The 16080-nt window shown below is 38.7% G+C and overlaps 1 protein-coding gene across 1 annotated transcript in view; it reads right to left on the bottom strand.

Moving 5' to 3' along the window:
• CNTNAP1 (contactin associated protein 1) overlaps positions 1-16080 on the bottom strand; it is a 941217-nt gene that overhangs the window by 295044 nt on the left and 630093 nt on the right. The window contains exon 15 of the mRNA XM_044054679.1: positions 4411-4538. Within this exon, the coding sequence (XP_043910614.1) occupies positions 4411-4538 (128 nt within the window). The remainder of the gene's footprint in view (positions 1-4410; positions 4539-16080) is intronic.

The following is a 16080-nucleotide window of genomic DNA, read 5'->3' as shown; positions in this document are numbered from 1 at the left end:
TTCCTTAGTTCTATCAATCTCTGCCCCCAGCTTTCTCTCTAAATATACCATAAGCCTGCTTTTCTCTCACTCCATAGTGCAACTCCTGTTTGCATTATATTATTACCTTTAATTTTTCCATAAACTGTCTAAAATTACTCTAATTATTAAATCATTGTCATATAACTTGTATCTAAGAAATATGCAAAATGATGAAATGCCCTTCCCTTAGCTATCAAAGCTACAACAAACCTGTACTCATTCAAATGCTCCTAAAAGAATACTTAACCAAATCATGGATCTGCTCCAGTAATAGTCCAGGATGAAGCACTCCTACATCCCTCTAACTCTCTTCTTCCCATCCCTTCCTACCTATATATCTTTCCCTCTGTCTCTTTACCTTCACTACCTCATTCCTACCTTCTCGCATTACTTCTTACCACTCTCAACAATTCAGTTATTATCTTGTATCTTTTTCTGCCTCTTAACAGATAGCAGACTTCAAATATATTATTTCTCTGCCCTTTTGCATATCATGCTGTTAATCGTTCGATTTGATGAATGTCATGTTTTTCTCTTCTAAGATATTGTATCAAATATGTGTAATATGTGACAGAATGTCATGCTTTACAATGTATGTTGTGACTGAATGTTATGATGTTATAATGTCTGTTGTGTTTTTGCACCTGTTAAAAAACAATAATGCATCCATATATATCTGAAGCTTTTCTCCCTAGGGATGAACATGGACTCCTACCCAGTCAGACTTCCCCGGTAATCAAATGTCAATAAATAAAAATCCATTCAACCTGCAATCTGAGCTACAGCTGTCCTTCTCCAATCTATGCCAATGGGCCTCATCTAATAAACTGTTGATAAGCTATAAAACATGTAATGTTATTTTTTTCCCATCACAAACACCCATCTGGCAACCAAAATAGCATCACTCCAACAGTCACTGAATACAAATACTTAAGTCTTTATGGTTCCCACCCAGATAACATTGTGAATAAACTCCTTTCCCAACTGAAACTACGCTGCAGAATCTCAAGCTTTCTTTCTCCTACAGATAGATTGGCTTTGGCTATAAATATTCTTATCCCTAAACTACACTATGGCCTACGTCTCCTTACCTTCCATTCCTCCTACAACAAAAAGAGACTACAGACCGCTAAAAACAAAATCTGCAGATTTGCCCTTCTGACATAGGGAAATCAGAAACCAAGCTCAGCTTCTTTCTTGATGACACAAAGACAGAAAGGTGAATGTATCACTGGAGAATGGGGAAATATTCTACTGCAGTCTCTGGGAAGTCTGAATAAGCAAGCAGAAAGGTTATAGCCTGAGTTCAGTACAAAGAAATGCCAAGTTCTGTTTGCAGCTGACTCATAGTAACTGGTGTAAAGAGATAGCTGGAGGTGGGGAGTGGAGCTGATGATAACATAACAAGGAAAGGATCTGAGAATATTGGTCACTCGGACTATGTGGCATTTGCAGCTAATATAGTGGTGGGGTGAATAATCAGGGGAACAGATTCTACAAGCAAAGATGCAAAATTTCCATTCTACAAGACACTGGATAAACCACAGCATGAGTTTGAAAAGCACTTCTTGAGACCATATTAGTAAAAGTGCATGAGGCTGCTGGAAAGAATTCACAAGACAGCTACTGGAAAGATCGAGAGGATAAAAGGGTAGGAATGGTACCAGAAGATGAAGAAGCTAGAACTTTTCACACTTGAGACCAGAATGTATACTGAAGGAATGATACTGGTGTACAAGAAGTACAAGAACATGTTAGGGAGATGTGAAGAGGTCATTCTGAATAGGCTGGACAATGGGGGAGGAGGGGGCACAAGCAGAAGTCTGTAGGGACAAACTACTTATCTCTGAAAGTGCTATTTACAGAAGAGCATTGGATTAATGCTTGAAGGATTACTGGAGAAGGGAATCCACCATTCCAGAGAGCTTGGGACAGGTGAAAAAAGTTAAGAGGGAAAATTCGGCATGGAGGGGCAATAGAATATTTTCACACTTAAAGGGCAGATTATTGTTCCTTCTGCCATCAAGTGAATGTCATGTCATATAATGTAATGTACACATTTCAAAAACATCTGATAAATCTAGGGAATATCTCTATATGCTACCACAAACCTGTAATGATCCAGGTAAACTGTAAGCATGCAGAAGAAATCCCTCACCATCTTTAGTGATTCACAAACATGGGACCTGCAAATAACACTGTGCAGGTGAGGTGACATTTATGGACAATTCACAGCTAAAAGAAAACCTGCGTCCCTGTTGGACCTGGATGTGGCCACCTGAAGATAACTGAACAACAACATCAGTAAAAATATTGACTGTTGAACAAAAATAAATATAGATACAGAGTTGCATTGCAGCCTGTGTTAGACGGTTTACTATCAAAATTGCGAACGGCACTACGTCGACTGTCATATACTCGAACATGGAAGGTCATAATCGGTAATGTCGAAGACAAAATAATCAATCTAGGAATGGTTTAACATGGGTCGAGGTAGGTGTTCAGTATTATTCCGAACTACAAACATCTCCCCTACCTCGACCCATGTTAAAACCATTCCTAGATTGATTATTTTGTCTTCGACTTTACCAATTATGACCTTCCATGTTCGAGTATATGACAGTCGACGTAGTGCCATTCACAATTTTGATAGTAAACCGTGTTAGACAGTATATCAGTCACAGGAACACAACATAATTACCAAACCTTGTTGTGCCTCCCACCAATAGGAACAACAACAGGACTCTTCATTTATGTATTACACAAATTAATCATTTTCCACTCATTGGCAAAGAGATTGAAACATCTGTAAATCACTCCTGCCATGATTGCTAAGTATGGAATACTCTGTGGTGGCTGTCATTTCCTTGTACCATACCACTTGTCCATAGCAGTCATAGCACTATCAAAATACATAGCTCTATCTGCACTGTAGACAACTGCTATGGACATAGCTCTGGAATGTCAGGAATCTTATGGAATGGCATACTGGACTCTGTAAATTTCAATGTAGACACATATTTGCCCAGGATGTAACCACTCTTCAGACAGACACACAGCACATTGATATGTGCCTGCCTTGGCTCTTTCAATAGATAAGAATTTGTATGCTACTCCACCCTTCATGAAGACCACTATTTGTTATTGAATGTGCTTTTGGCCTTTCATCAGAAGTGGACTGGGGCAACAGTTCTAATTGTACATCACTCCATGTCATCAAATACCTTCGCACAGTACAAACACAGTGGTAGATTAAGCTGACAGGTTCAATGCCCTTTGCAGAAGTTACAGAGGTCAGCAGCACTTATTGTCTGTGCTGTCCACCTGTCCTGGACTGTCTCCATGCAGGATGTAACTGATCAATGTAACATTATCATAACATGTATCACAATGAAACATTGCTGGATGAAGTCCTATAAAAGGCTGAAGATATGCAAATATGCAAAGTGTTACAGTAGCCCAATGTGTGGTTTCACTGACTTGTCATGAACTGCAATTTGTGTACACTAAGCATGTTTTTTATCCAGGTATGGATGCATGTATGTGTTCTGGATATGGGTGCACAGTGTAACATTTCAGCAGTTCTGCCTTGCGAATCACATTAATGTCACAGCCATAGACATTACAAATTCCTCAAAACTCATTTAAAGCAGTGTATGGTATGTTTGTGAATTTGCCTGCTTATACAGCAATTTAAATATCATTGTGGTTAAGTTAACTTTTTATGCATTATCCAAGAAAAAACAGCTTTGGGCGGCCATGGTGGTGCAGTGGTTAGCATTGCCACCTCACAGCAAGAGGTTCTCTGGTTAGATCCTTGGCTGGGGTGCCTTCTGTGCAGAGTCTGCATGTCCTCCCTGTGATCACGTGGGTTTCCTCCGGGTGCTCCGGTTTCCTCCCACATCCCAAAGACATGCTGTAGGTGGATTGGACACTCTAAAATTGGCCCTAGGTGTGAGTGTGTGCATGTGTGTGCCTTCTGTGGAAGGTTGGGCACCAGGCTGGCAACTGAACACTGTAAAACTCCACTGCCAATCATGAGCGGACAAGGTGATCCACTGTGGTGACCCCTAACCGGGAAAAGCCGAAAGAAGAAGAAGATCTAAGAAAAACTGCTTTAACAAAAAATATCTTGCTGGAACAGAGTCTGGTTTCAAATGTATAAACTACACAAATACAAAACTATTGTTGAGCTGTGAAACAAAATGCTGAGTATCTGCCCCACCTGCATAATAACAAACTTAAATATATTTTCTAAGTAACTGTTGAGATAATAAAATATGTCTGTGTGGTCTCTTCTATATTTAAAGCCATGAAATCATTTCCCGTTTGAAGATAACAAAATTATAATAAATTAGAAAGGATGGGCAAATGCAACTCATATCTTACCATCTCCATTACAACGTAAAGGTCCTAGTAAAAACTGAGCTTCTGAACTGGGACGGTTAGTGTCGCCAACCACAATCTGGTTTACTGGCAGGTGGTCCGTGAAGCTTAACAGCCCTTCATCACGTCTCCTAAATTAAAATCAAAATAGAATAATCAATATGTAGTATTAATGTTTCATAACTTCTGGTATCTGTTTTTGATTACATTTTAACTAAGTTTTAATCAACTGTCAACAACAACTATGAGCAAAAACACAACATATTCTGCCAATAAATTATTTTGCTCTCTCTCTCAGACATATTCGAACAGTAAGGCCATTGTTACCAGTTCAAGAATGTAAGGTCAGCCCAGTAATAAGAAATCCTAGTTATAGGATACCAAAACTGTACCATCTCCCGACATAGAAGAAAAGAAATTGTGACACACTCTCATGCAACCACCACATACATGTCTACAATACTGAGCATTATAAATTAAGGATATTATTATACATATCTCAACAACAACTATGTGTGAAATTGATTCCTTTACTATATTATTGACAGATATTCATTTTTCCTTCATATAGACTGATTTCATTATTAAACACAGATTACAATGTTTTATATCAATAATTACAAATGAAGGAAACAGTAATGTATCTGATGCATAATTATTAAACTGGTTTCATTAAGAACAGGAAAATGGAAAATAATATTAAATGGGTTATTTCCATTATTGACCATATTAAGCTGAGTATAAAATAGGTATATGTTTAGATATAGAAAAAGCATTCAACTCAGATGACTGGACTTTTCTTTTCAAAACATCAGAGTCCTGTGGTTTCCCTGATAAGGTTATTAAAATATTAAATAAAATATTATTAAACTTTGTACAGTATCCCTCAAAACCAAGAACTGCTTTTATAAATCATATCAGATCATGTGATAAAGATTATAATGGGTTTCCTAATTTTGAAAACTATGCGATGGCTTCAGTGTTTAAAACCGTTCTACTCAGGATGATAACACTTATGATGATTGAATGTTTTAAAAGTATTATGCTCAAAAACTCCATAATTAAAATAGAGTCATTTACTTTTTTCCTATAGCAAATACAAAAGGTTTTATAGGTGGTAATATATATAGTTAAAATTAAAACAGAATCTCTTACTATATTTTTTAATGGAATAAATACATTATCAGATGATGAGTTAGCCTACAAATGTAGAATAAAGACAGTTTAATAACAGTTATAAATATAAAAACAAAGTTTGTAGAAAAAAAAATGAATTAATGTCATTGTCTGAAAAAGAGGCTTATCCAAAACTTTTAAAATATATATTACTGATAAGAAATAATACTAATGACACAATACATTTTATGTCTAAATTATATAAGTTGATTCTTGAATTAAATATCACATTTAATAATAAATGTTGGAACTTTATTAACAATCCTAACTTTGGAAATGTTAACAATAATGATACTGAAAATCTCTTATCAATACAACATTTAGTTTTATTACAGAAAATCTTTACCTGGAAATATCTTCAAAGAATGTTTATTACACCATATAAATATTTAAAAATATAACTAAAGATATTTAAAACTAACAAGGTTAAATGCTTGAAATGTGCTAGCAATTTGATATCACATTTTTAAAGTGTGAAAATATCTTCAGTTTTGGGAATATGTACAGTTATTCTTCAAAGTATTGTGGACGGACACATTTATATTATTTGAAATTTTGATTTTATTGAATGCATCAATATCTGCATGTATAAAAATCACCGAAAGTTACACTTGTATGTAATCATTAGCAATATCAAGGAAAAAAGTAAATCTAATACTAATTTTGACAGGTTTGCTGAATTAGCCACTATTGTATTTAAATACTTATTATATATAGTTATTGCTGTTATTAAGAAAAAAAAATAAAAACAAATGTGTACTATATATATATATATATATATATATATATATATATATATGTGTGTGTGTGTGTGTGAAAGTATATGTAGCTATAAACATGGATTGTTTGCCACTAAATTCTATCTGTAGGGGTCAACACATCATATTCTTAAAAATCTAACTGCCACAAATATATAAACCTCTGGGTAAATTCTTTTATTATCCCTTCAAATTCTATTACCTAACTTTTTTTACTTCTGACACATAGTTTATTTCCAAAATCAGAAAGGACATCTAGTGATGTGTTATGTCTATTGGGGGGCACATTTGACTTAGGAAATAGGTTTGTGTGGTCTCATGGAGTCTAAAAGGAAACATTGGAGACAATTCTGAGTGTTATTTAAAGGCTTTCTACAAGTATAAACAAGAAAATAATTCAAGATCTTAATGCTGACCATGACAGACTACATGGGAGATCCAGATAGAGGTAGTAGTAAGTTTTCTGAACCTCTTAGTATAACAATTCCAGGCAAAGCTATAAATAATGGGTAGGGGGCAAAAGGTCCAAAATCAAGGACAGCTTTTAAATAATGCTCTTCTAAAATTAAATGTTTATATTAGCTTGCATTTTCTAAAGGATGTGAAGTCTGAAATTCAAATGTGTGTCATTATTTAATCCTCAATGATTTACCAGATAACTATGCACTGTATGAGGAATAGATGACAAATGAGGCAAAATATCTGTATATTCTCTAAAGATCTGGATGGTTGAGAGGCATGAGGTCAGTTTTTTACTAAAAATGAAAAGCAAGACATACTTAGCGTTCAACTTCTTTTTGCTAAAATCAGTGACAAAACCAAAACAGACTGGGATAAAGGCTCCAAATCACAGACACTCTTAAGGTTACTGACATTATTCACTTAGAAAGCTGATTAACTTAAAGTCCTAGTCTCTATAACTCTCCCCTTCATTCTGTTTTACAGTTTTTTTAAAACAATTTGGAACAGGATAGAAAACACTTGAATTATAAAAAAAATGCAACAAGGTTTATAATGTGTCTGTTGATGAAAGGAAAATAGAAGTTATGTACTTACCATAACGTTCCATGTGAATTGTTTATCTCACCTTTATTCTCACTGATAGGTTTGGAGCCAATCCTCGGCTCTGAACTGGCCGATAGCAAGCTCAAGGTTTGCCAGTAGCTCGAGACCAAGCCCCTTAACCCACAATGCACTGCTGGGATTACCGCAGCTCTTGTTTGCTGCGAATAACAGTATATGCATATATATATATACATATATACAAACATATAAATACCCCCATATATATCTACAAAGAACTCTTCCCAAAGAGAAAGAAGAAATATTGAATAACCAGGATGGTACTAGCCTCTAAGTCTACAGTCAGCCAGGAGGGGGAAGGAGGGAGGGACGTGAGAATAAAGGCGAGATAAACAACTCACATGGAATGTTATGGTAAGTACATAACTTCTGTATGTGAAGTTGTTAAAACTCGCCATTTATTTTCACTGATGGGTTGCATCCCTGGCACCCTCAAACCTGGGTGGCTCATGGGAGTATGTTCTTCAGTACCGTAGAACCAAAGGAAGACCTGTCCCTTGAATCCTTATCTACTTTGTAATGCGTGATAAAGGTATGAGGCTTAGACCAAGTGGCTGCAGCGCAAATATTGTCAAGGGTCAATTTAGCTTGAAAAGCAGAAGAGGTAGAGACAGCTCTGGTAGAATGAGCTTTTGGTTTGTGCATTAAAGGCATGCTCGTATTTTCATAAACAAAGGATATACAATCAGATAACCATTTAGATAAGGTTGTTTTAGCCACTGGATTGCCTTTTCTTGCTTCTGAGAAGGATACAAAAAGTTGGTCTGATTTCCTAATATACTTAGTTTTGTCAAGATAAAATCTGAGCTGTCTGTGAACATCAAGTTTGTGCAGCATATATTCCAATTTGCTAGAGTGGTTGGGGAAAAAGACTTGCAGTTCAATGACCTGATTGATATTTGACTCAGAATAGACTTTAGGTAAAAATGAGGGGTTTGTTCTGAGATATAATCTATCAGCATTGAAAATCATGTAGGGTGGTCTGATAGATAATGCTTGAAGTTCTGACACTCTGCGGGCAGACGTAATGGCTACAAGAAATATTGTTTTCCAAGATAAAAATATTAGATCACAAGAAGATGCTGGTTCAAAAGGAGGAAGAATCATTTGAGACAGCATAAGGTTTAAATTCCAGGGAGAAAGGGGAGTTTTGATTGGAGGTCTCATATGAAGAACGCTTTTAAGGAAGGTTTTAGATAATTTATGGCTCATAATATTTGAGCCACCAAGACCAAGGTGAAAATTAGAGATAGCAGCTAACTGAACTCGAACTGTAGCAGCTGCTGCCCCTTCCTTAAAATATTTTTGTCAAAAATTCCAAAATCGAAGATAGCGAAGCTCGGAAAGGGTCAATGTTCTGTGCACTGGCCCAAATTGAGAACCTTTTCCATTTACTGCCATATAATTTCCTGGTTGATGGCTTGTGAGAAGACAAGAGAATCTGTCTTGTATCTTCTGAAATTGAATGAAGCCTGGCAATTAGGGGAAGTGGATTAGCCAAGCAGTCAGTCTCAGGGGCTGCAGTGAAGGATCAAGATCCCATGACGGGTGAGTCAGAAGGTCTGGAACTGGGTCCAGGATCCATGGATCTTCCAACAAATGATGGTGGAGAAACGGAAACCAAATTTGTCGAGGCCAGTAGGGGGCTATGAGTATAACAGTCCTTCCCAGTGATTTTGCTTTCTGTTAAAAATCTGGGTATTAATGGGAAGGATGGAAATGCATAAAGAAGACCCGGGGGCCAATCGTGTAAAAGTGCATCTCTCGGGGGATGACCGGGAGGTGATATTAGGGCAAAGTAGCTTCTGCATTTTGAATTGATGTGGCTGGCAAAATGGTCACAGCAAGGCTGGCCCCATTTGCGGAAAATCAACTCCGCAACTTGTTGTTTGAGAGACCACTCATGAGGGAGTAATATTGCCCTACTTAGCTTGTCCGCTATCATGTTGGATTTCCCTGGGATGTGTGTTGCTAACAGAAAATGCTGGGATGACACAGCCCATTGCCAGACCCTGAGGGCTTCTTGACAAAGGGGGTAAGACTTGGTTCTGCCCTGCTTGTTCAAGTACCAGACTACTGACATGTTGTCGGTCTGAATTGCAATAGTCCCTAGAGGGAGAGAGTCCTGAAAGTAAAGTACCGCTCTCAACTCTAGAACATTGATGTGTAGATGTGATTCTTAATCTGTCCATGTGCCTTGGGCAGTCTTTCCCTGAAAATGCCCCCCCCCCACCCTATCAGGGAAGCGTCCATGGTCACAGTGGCTACTGGGGGGGGGGCAAAGGGTCTTCCGATTGTGACATGAAGAGACGTCAACCACCACCGAAGGTCTCTCCTGCAAGAATCTGTGGTATGAATCATGTGATGCATCGGTAGTTTCTGGTAAGACCACTGAGCGAAGAGGAGCCATTGAAGAATTCGCATATGCATCCTTGCGAGTGGTATAGCCAGGATTGCTGCCGCCATCAAACCTAGTACCTTCAATACCTCTGCTGCTGTAGCTTTGTTCTTTGACACCAGTGAGTTGATGTTTTAGTGGAGAAGAGAGACTCTTTCGATAGGGAGACGTAGAGTGGTAGTTGGTGTCTAACTCTGCTCCTATAAAAACGTTATGCTGCGATGGGGATAAGGCAGACTTTTCATAGTTGATTGTAATGCCTAATTGATGGCAGCATGTCAGAGTGTACTGTGTTGCCTGAGTCAATTGATGCCTGGTGGTAGCGGTGAGGAGCCAATCGTCTAGGTATGGAAACACCTGGAATCCTAGACGTCTCAGGTGAACCGTGACCACTGCCATACATTTGGTGAATACTCTGGGGGCTGTAGTGAGACCAAAGGGCAGGGATCGAAACTGGTAATGATTGGCTCCCAGCTGGAAGCACAGATGATCTCTGGAGCTTCTGTTCATCTTTATGTGATAGTACGCATTCTTGAGATCTATAGAGCACATCCAATCGCCTTTCCCTAAGAAGGGAAGAATGGACTGAAGCGTGACCATTCAGAACTTCTCTTTCTTTATGAACTGGTTGAGTCTGCTGAGGTCCAAGATAGGTCTCCAGTCCCCTGTTTTCTTTGGTACCAAAAAGAATCTTGAGTAAGTTCCGAATCTGACTTGGTCTGCTGGGACTGGTTGGATTACTCTTTTTTCTAGCAATCTGCAGACCTCTACGATTGCTTGTTCCCTGAGATTGGGTGGAACATCTGGGATTCTCTTTATAGGAATGGGATGGGAAAAGAACGGTATGAAATATCCTCTGGAAATGATGCTTTGTACCCAAGTATCCGATGTTATGTTTAGCCAGGCTTCTGGGTACAAAGACAAGCGACTCCCGACTGCCTCCAGAGCTGAACAGTCAGGCCCCCTTTCCGGGGTGCTGGTAGGACTGACCAGAGAACTGACCCCTGTCACCCTGTTGTTGCGGACCCCCTCTGCCATGGGGGTGGTGTCTTCCATCATAACCCCCTCCTCTGCCTCTAGAGAGGGTTTTTCCATGTGTGTCCTGAAAGGCTGCCTGAGCTTTTCGGAACCACATTTTCCCTCCCCTAGGGCCCTTGGGGTAGGGCCAAATAGGGGTCAAAAAACAGACTCCAATGGCAGATAAGGTCTTGCCTTCCTGCTCGCACCTGGTTAAAGTTTCCTTTACTTTGGGCCCAAACAGTGATGAGCCATTGAATGGGGTATTAATAAAGGAAGACTTAAAGGGTTCCGCAAAGGAACAGAGATGCATCCAGGCTTGTCTTCGAAGAGCAATGCCCGAACTAGCAGCTCTACTCGAACCATCAGCTGCATAGGATATGAGATGCATGGACATGTTTACCACTGAGTTTAGGGTAGCGAGCTGGGCATTGACTTTGTCAGCCACTCCTACAGCTACTGTACCTTGGAGAGTATCTCCTAGCTCTTTCAGGAGGTCTTTCTGTAGTCTTGTAAAATGGGTTAAGTAGTTCAGTGATCGCAGAGAAAAAGTCGCTGAACTAAACATGCTCTTCCCATATCTATCCATAACCCTAGAATCTCTGTTAGGGGGACGGATAGAAGAGGATGTCTCAGATACTTCCTTTTTGGTGGCTGAAGCTACTACCATGGCATCAACAGGCACTCCCTTTGTCAAAAATGGCTTGTCCACTGGGGCAGATATGAATTTATTGGGTCTACGAGGGACAGGTTCCATGGCCTCCAGCGACTCCCACGCCTTACAAGAGATCAGTTCCATGAGCTCGTCGTAAGGCGGAGACACCCAAGAAGTGGAAGGTTGAGACCCAAAAGCCTTCAAGAGCATGGACTCATCCTCAGTAGGGGTCTTGGACTGCTAATTGCCCCTCTGACTAAGGATCTCTAGTATCTCTGCAAAGAAGATATTCTCAGAGGGGGATCGAGGGGACCCTGTTGACTGATCTAAGTCCGTGTCAGATGTCAAAGACTCCTGTGGGGAGTCTAAGTGGCTCCTCTTGCACAGTCTTCTTCCTGGGCACCTCCTCAGTGGGGGGATCTGGGGAGGTCTCAGAAGAGCAGGAGATGCCCTGTGGGGGTACTTGAGGCTCGGGGTCTCTATGCTGAGAGGGACCAGTAGATGAAGGAGCAGACACAGGAGCTTGAGGGGAGAGGGAACGCTGAACCAATGCCGACGTTGTCTTTGGAGACAAAACTCTCCTCATAGCATCAAAGGCACCATAGCTCTGATGAGAAGGAGTGGACGGACCCGAGAGTACCATCCGATCCTCCCGCACCGAAACCCTGGGCTCTGAGCCCGAGGTAGGAGCCGAGCTCATCCTAGCCGAAGCACCGAGAGGAAGAGTCGGCACTGACAAGTCGGTTCGACTATCCTCCCCGGACCCGACGGGAGAGTGTCAGTTCCTAGAGCCCTCGGTCAGCGCCGAGAACATCCGAGTAGATGGAGCCAATAACACCGGTGTGGGTATCGGCTCCAAGGGTTCGACCACCATCGGTTCAATTTCCTTCAGCTCCGAGAGTCCAGTACGGCTCGGAGGAGGAGTAGACAAATCCGGTTCTTTGGTCTTCTTTACCGACGAGCTGGTCGAGGCTGACAACAATTTGGCAAGTCCTGGTGCCTGTAAAAGCTTCTGCACTAGCCGATCCATGTCCAAATCTGAAAGGCTGACTGAGGACTTAGCTGAGTGCACCGAAGGTGCTAACTGGAGCAGAGGTGAAGAAGGAACTTTAGAGACCAGCTCCAATACCGAGAGCTGGCTCTGAATCAAAGGTACAGTCAGTTCCGATGACTGTGGAACCGATGACCTTCCTTCTGAAATCTTAGCCTTTTTTGAGACCTTGTCTGAAGACTTGGATTTTGAGGATTTGGAGGATGTACTAGTACCCTCATGGCTACTCAAAACTTCAGAAAAAGATTGCTGTAGCAATCCCCTGTCTATAAGTTTCCTCCTTCTCTCCAAGAGGACTCTTGAAGAAAAGGAGTGGCAAATGCTGCAGGTGTCTTGGAGGTATTTAGCCCCCAGACAGTAGACACATTGAATGTGTCTGTCAGGGACAGACATTTTCTGCCCACAATCTGGGCATTTTTTGAATCCCAATTTAGGATGGGATTTCTCCTTATCATCCAACATCTTTAAAAGAAACAACAGTAAACTGCAAAAAGGTCAATTAGTAAAGTCCTTAGTGACTGAAAAGATCCACAAACAACTAAGCCCAATCCAGGCACTATCTATAACAGTATTATATAGATACAAATATAGGGCTAAGAAGCCCACTGAAAAAGCTTATTATAAAGATTAATAGTAGAAAAAAAAGGGCTAAAGGCCCACACAACAAAGAAGCCAACAAGGCCCTAATTTTTAAACTATTTATAAGTATTTAACTATAGAGCAAATATAAAAAGACCTAATACTAACACACACTTTTTTAAACAAAAAAGAAAACTTTTTATAGACTTGCTGTTAATTTTTCCCAGAAAATGGTCTGAGCTAGCTGGATCACCGAGACCACTCTTGCCGCGGCAAACTAGATCTGAGGTAATTCCAGCAGTGCATTGTAGGTTAAGGGGCTTGGTCTTGAGTTACTGGCAAACCTTGAGCTTGCTATCAGCCGTGTCGGAGCCGAGGATTAGCTCCAAACCCATCAGTGAGAATAAACGGCGAGATTTAACAACTTCACATGCTTTGTTTTCTTTGTTGAAACATAAACATTATAAAGGCTGACAAGAGCATTTCCATGGCTGTTGTGGATGTGGAAGCATATGAAAATAAAATTAAATGCTTACAGAATTTGTTCATAAAGTTTATAGAGCTATTAATTATTGTTTGCATGATAATTTGTTAGTAGAAAATATTTCTCCTGACTGATATAAGGTTTTAGACATTAAAGCTACAATATTGGGAGTTATTTTTGGCATTCCAAAAGTTCACAATGATGAAATGAATTCCCCTTTGTTTCCTATAGTGTTTGCTAAGGGGTCTAAATTAGAACACTCTCTACTTTTCTAGACAGAATTTTGAAAGAGGTAATGTCTAACAACAAGTCCTATATGAGGGACGTAATTCATTTTAAAGAGAAAGTTACCCCTCTGGAAATGTTGTAGGATGTGTATTTAGTCACTGTTGATGTTAAATCTTTATATACAGCCATACCCCAAGAAAATGGAATAAAATGGGTATGTTATCAATAGTTTTGCAGTTAGAGAAATCAATTTTATAGGTGAAAGTAGTGAACAAGTATTAGAAAATAATTATATTTTTTAGGTAACAACATTTTCAACAGGTTTGAGGGGCGGCAATGGTAGCCAATTTCATTAACTTAGAAATAACTCATTGGGAAGCATCAAAAATAGTTTGTTTAAATAAGTTCAATGTTATTGTCATTTTATTCATGACTTTTTTTTTTAATTTAAAAAAATGAGAGAGAAGGATTTGAAGCTTTCATGCAATATATAATTTCCACTATAGATTTTTTAGAATTTATATCTAAAATGAAGCAGGAAAGCATTAATTTTTTGGACATGAATATTTCTAAGAATCAGGTCAGTAAGGGTTTACTCATTACTTTTAATTGCAAAAACAGTGACACAAATGTGTTATTCCATTTTGGCAGTATGCACCCTTTATGTACAAAAATGAGTACTGTTATTAATATATTCCACACAAATAATGAACTAACTTTAGATCAAAATTAGATTAAAGCAACAGATGAAAATTTTGGAGTAACAATTTTTGGTGAGAGGGTACAAAGAAGCATTAATACAAGAATAAGTGAAAAGTGAAAGGACATTTTAATGAACTGGAAGGAAAACAATGAATCTGATAACGATTTTGATTTGACCATGTATTTACACTATAGTTTAGATAGTGTAGTTATCAAAAGTATAGTCAGAGACAATTAGAAAATTATTACTGGAAATGCCAATGGGTTTAAACATCAAAAACATTTTTGAAAAGGACAATTCTAATAAAGTAAAGAATAGCAACTAAATTGGCATATTTAAATGCCATAATTGTAGTATGTATCAGTTTGTTTGTGAAGGGGCAATTACTTCTTGTGGTGATATTACAATATTATATGCTTTATTTCCTTTCTTAATTGTTTATCAGATTATGTGGTTTACATTACTACTCACATTGCATGTGATTGTTTTTGTTGACAAGACCAATGAACAACTCGAAAACAGAGTTTATGAACATACCTAGGTGATAAACAGAAAATAATTTTAATGATGTGTATAGATACTCTATATAAGTGTGTGAATTTTAAAAAAGTTTATTTTTTCATTGTTGGATCATGTGAATAGTAACATAAGGGGAGGAAGCAGGAATGGCAAACTTGTTTATTTGGTATATAGATGGCAAGTTTTTTTGATCCTTCTAAGGACTGTGTACTTAATTCTAGTATCAATTACAAGTACTGCCAAATAGATAAAGATCAAGTTATACAAACATCGAAGTGCTCTCTTTTATTATGTGATTTTGTTTTATCATGTAATTTAAAAAAATGGTTGTCAGTCAAAAAATTCAGTCACCAGATGAAGTCTGGTAACCAATGTGCTTTGTTTTGAGATTAAAATGATTACTGAACTGATCATTAAATACATTTATTTTGATTTATGTTTTTTCTTGTTTCACAATTCAAGTTTTTTTTATTGTGGTTTCAAACATACCTCTCAACGTCTTAGTACAAGAAATGTACATGAAGCCTAAAATTATGGGGCAACAAAGGCCCAAAAATAGGTGCAGGTTTTAAACATTGCTTTTACAAACTTAGAAATTTGTGTTAGCATGTATTTTCTGAAGAACATGAACTCTGAAACTCAATGTATGACATTATTTAGTGACTTCACTCCTCATGGATTTCCCAGAAAATCACACATTTTATGAGGAACAGACAATGTCTGTTTGTGTCTTTCGACTTTTCCCAGTTAGGGGTCGCCACAGCGGAACTCCGGTCCGCTAATGACTGGCAGTAGATTTTTATGTACTGGCTTGCCGGGCCTAACGACAACCTTCAATGAAGGAACGCCCATTCACGCATGCCACTACACAGAAGACGCTCTAACTGAGAATTGAATGGGCAACGTCTAACTGAGGCTACCGCAGCACCACCACCGCAGACAATGTATGAGGCAAAAATCTAGATATTCTGTGAAAAACAGTTGAGAGGTATGGTTTCAAAGCTTATTTGATGTCTGTTTGG

The sequence above is a fragment of the Protopterus annectens genome, chromosome 13.part0, assembly GCF_019279795.1.
Source record: "Protopterus annectens isolate FY-2018-M chromosome 13.part0, PAN1.0, whole genome shotgun sequence".
Classification (NCBI taxonomy): domain Eukaryota; kingdom Metazoa; phylum Chordata; order Ceratodontiformes; family Protopteridae; genus Protopterus; species Protopterus annectens.
This window is presented reverse-complemented; position numbering and strand designations above follow the sequence as displayed.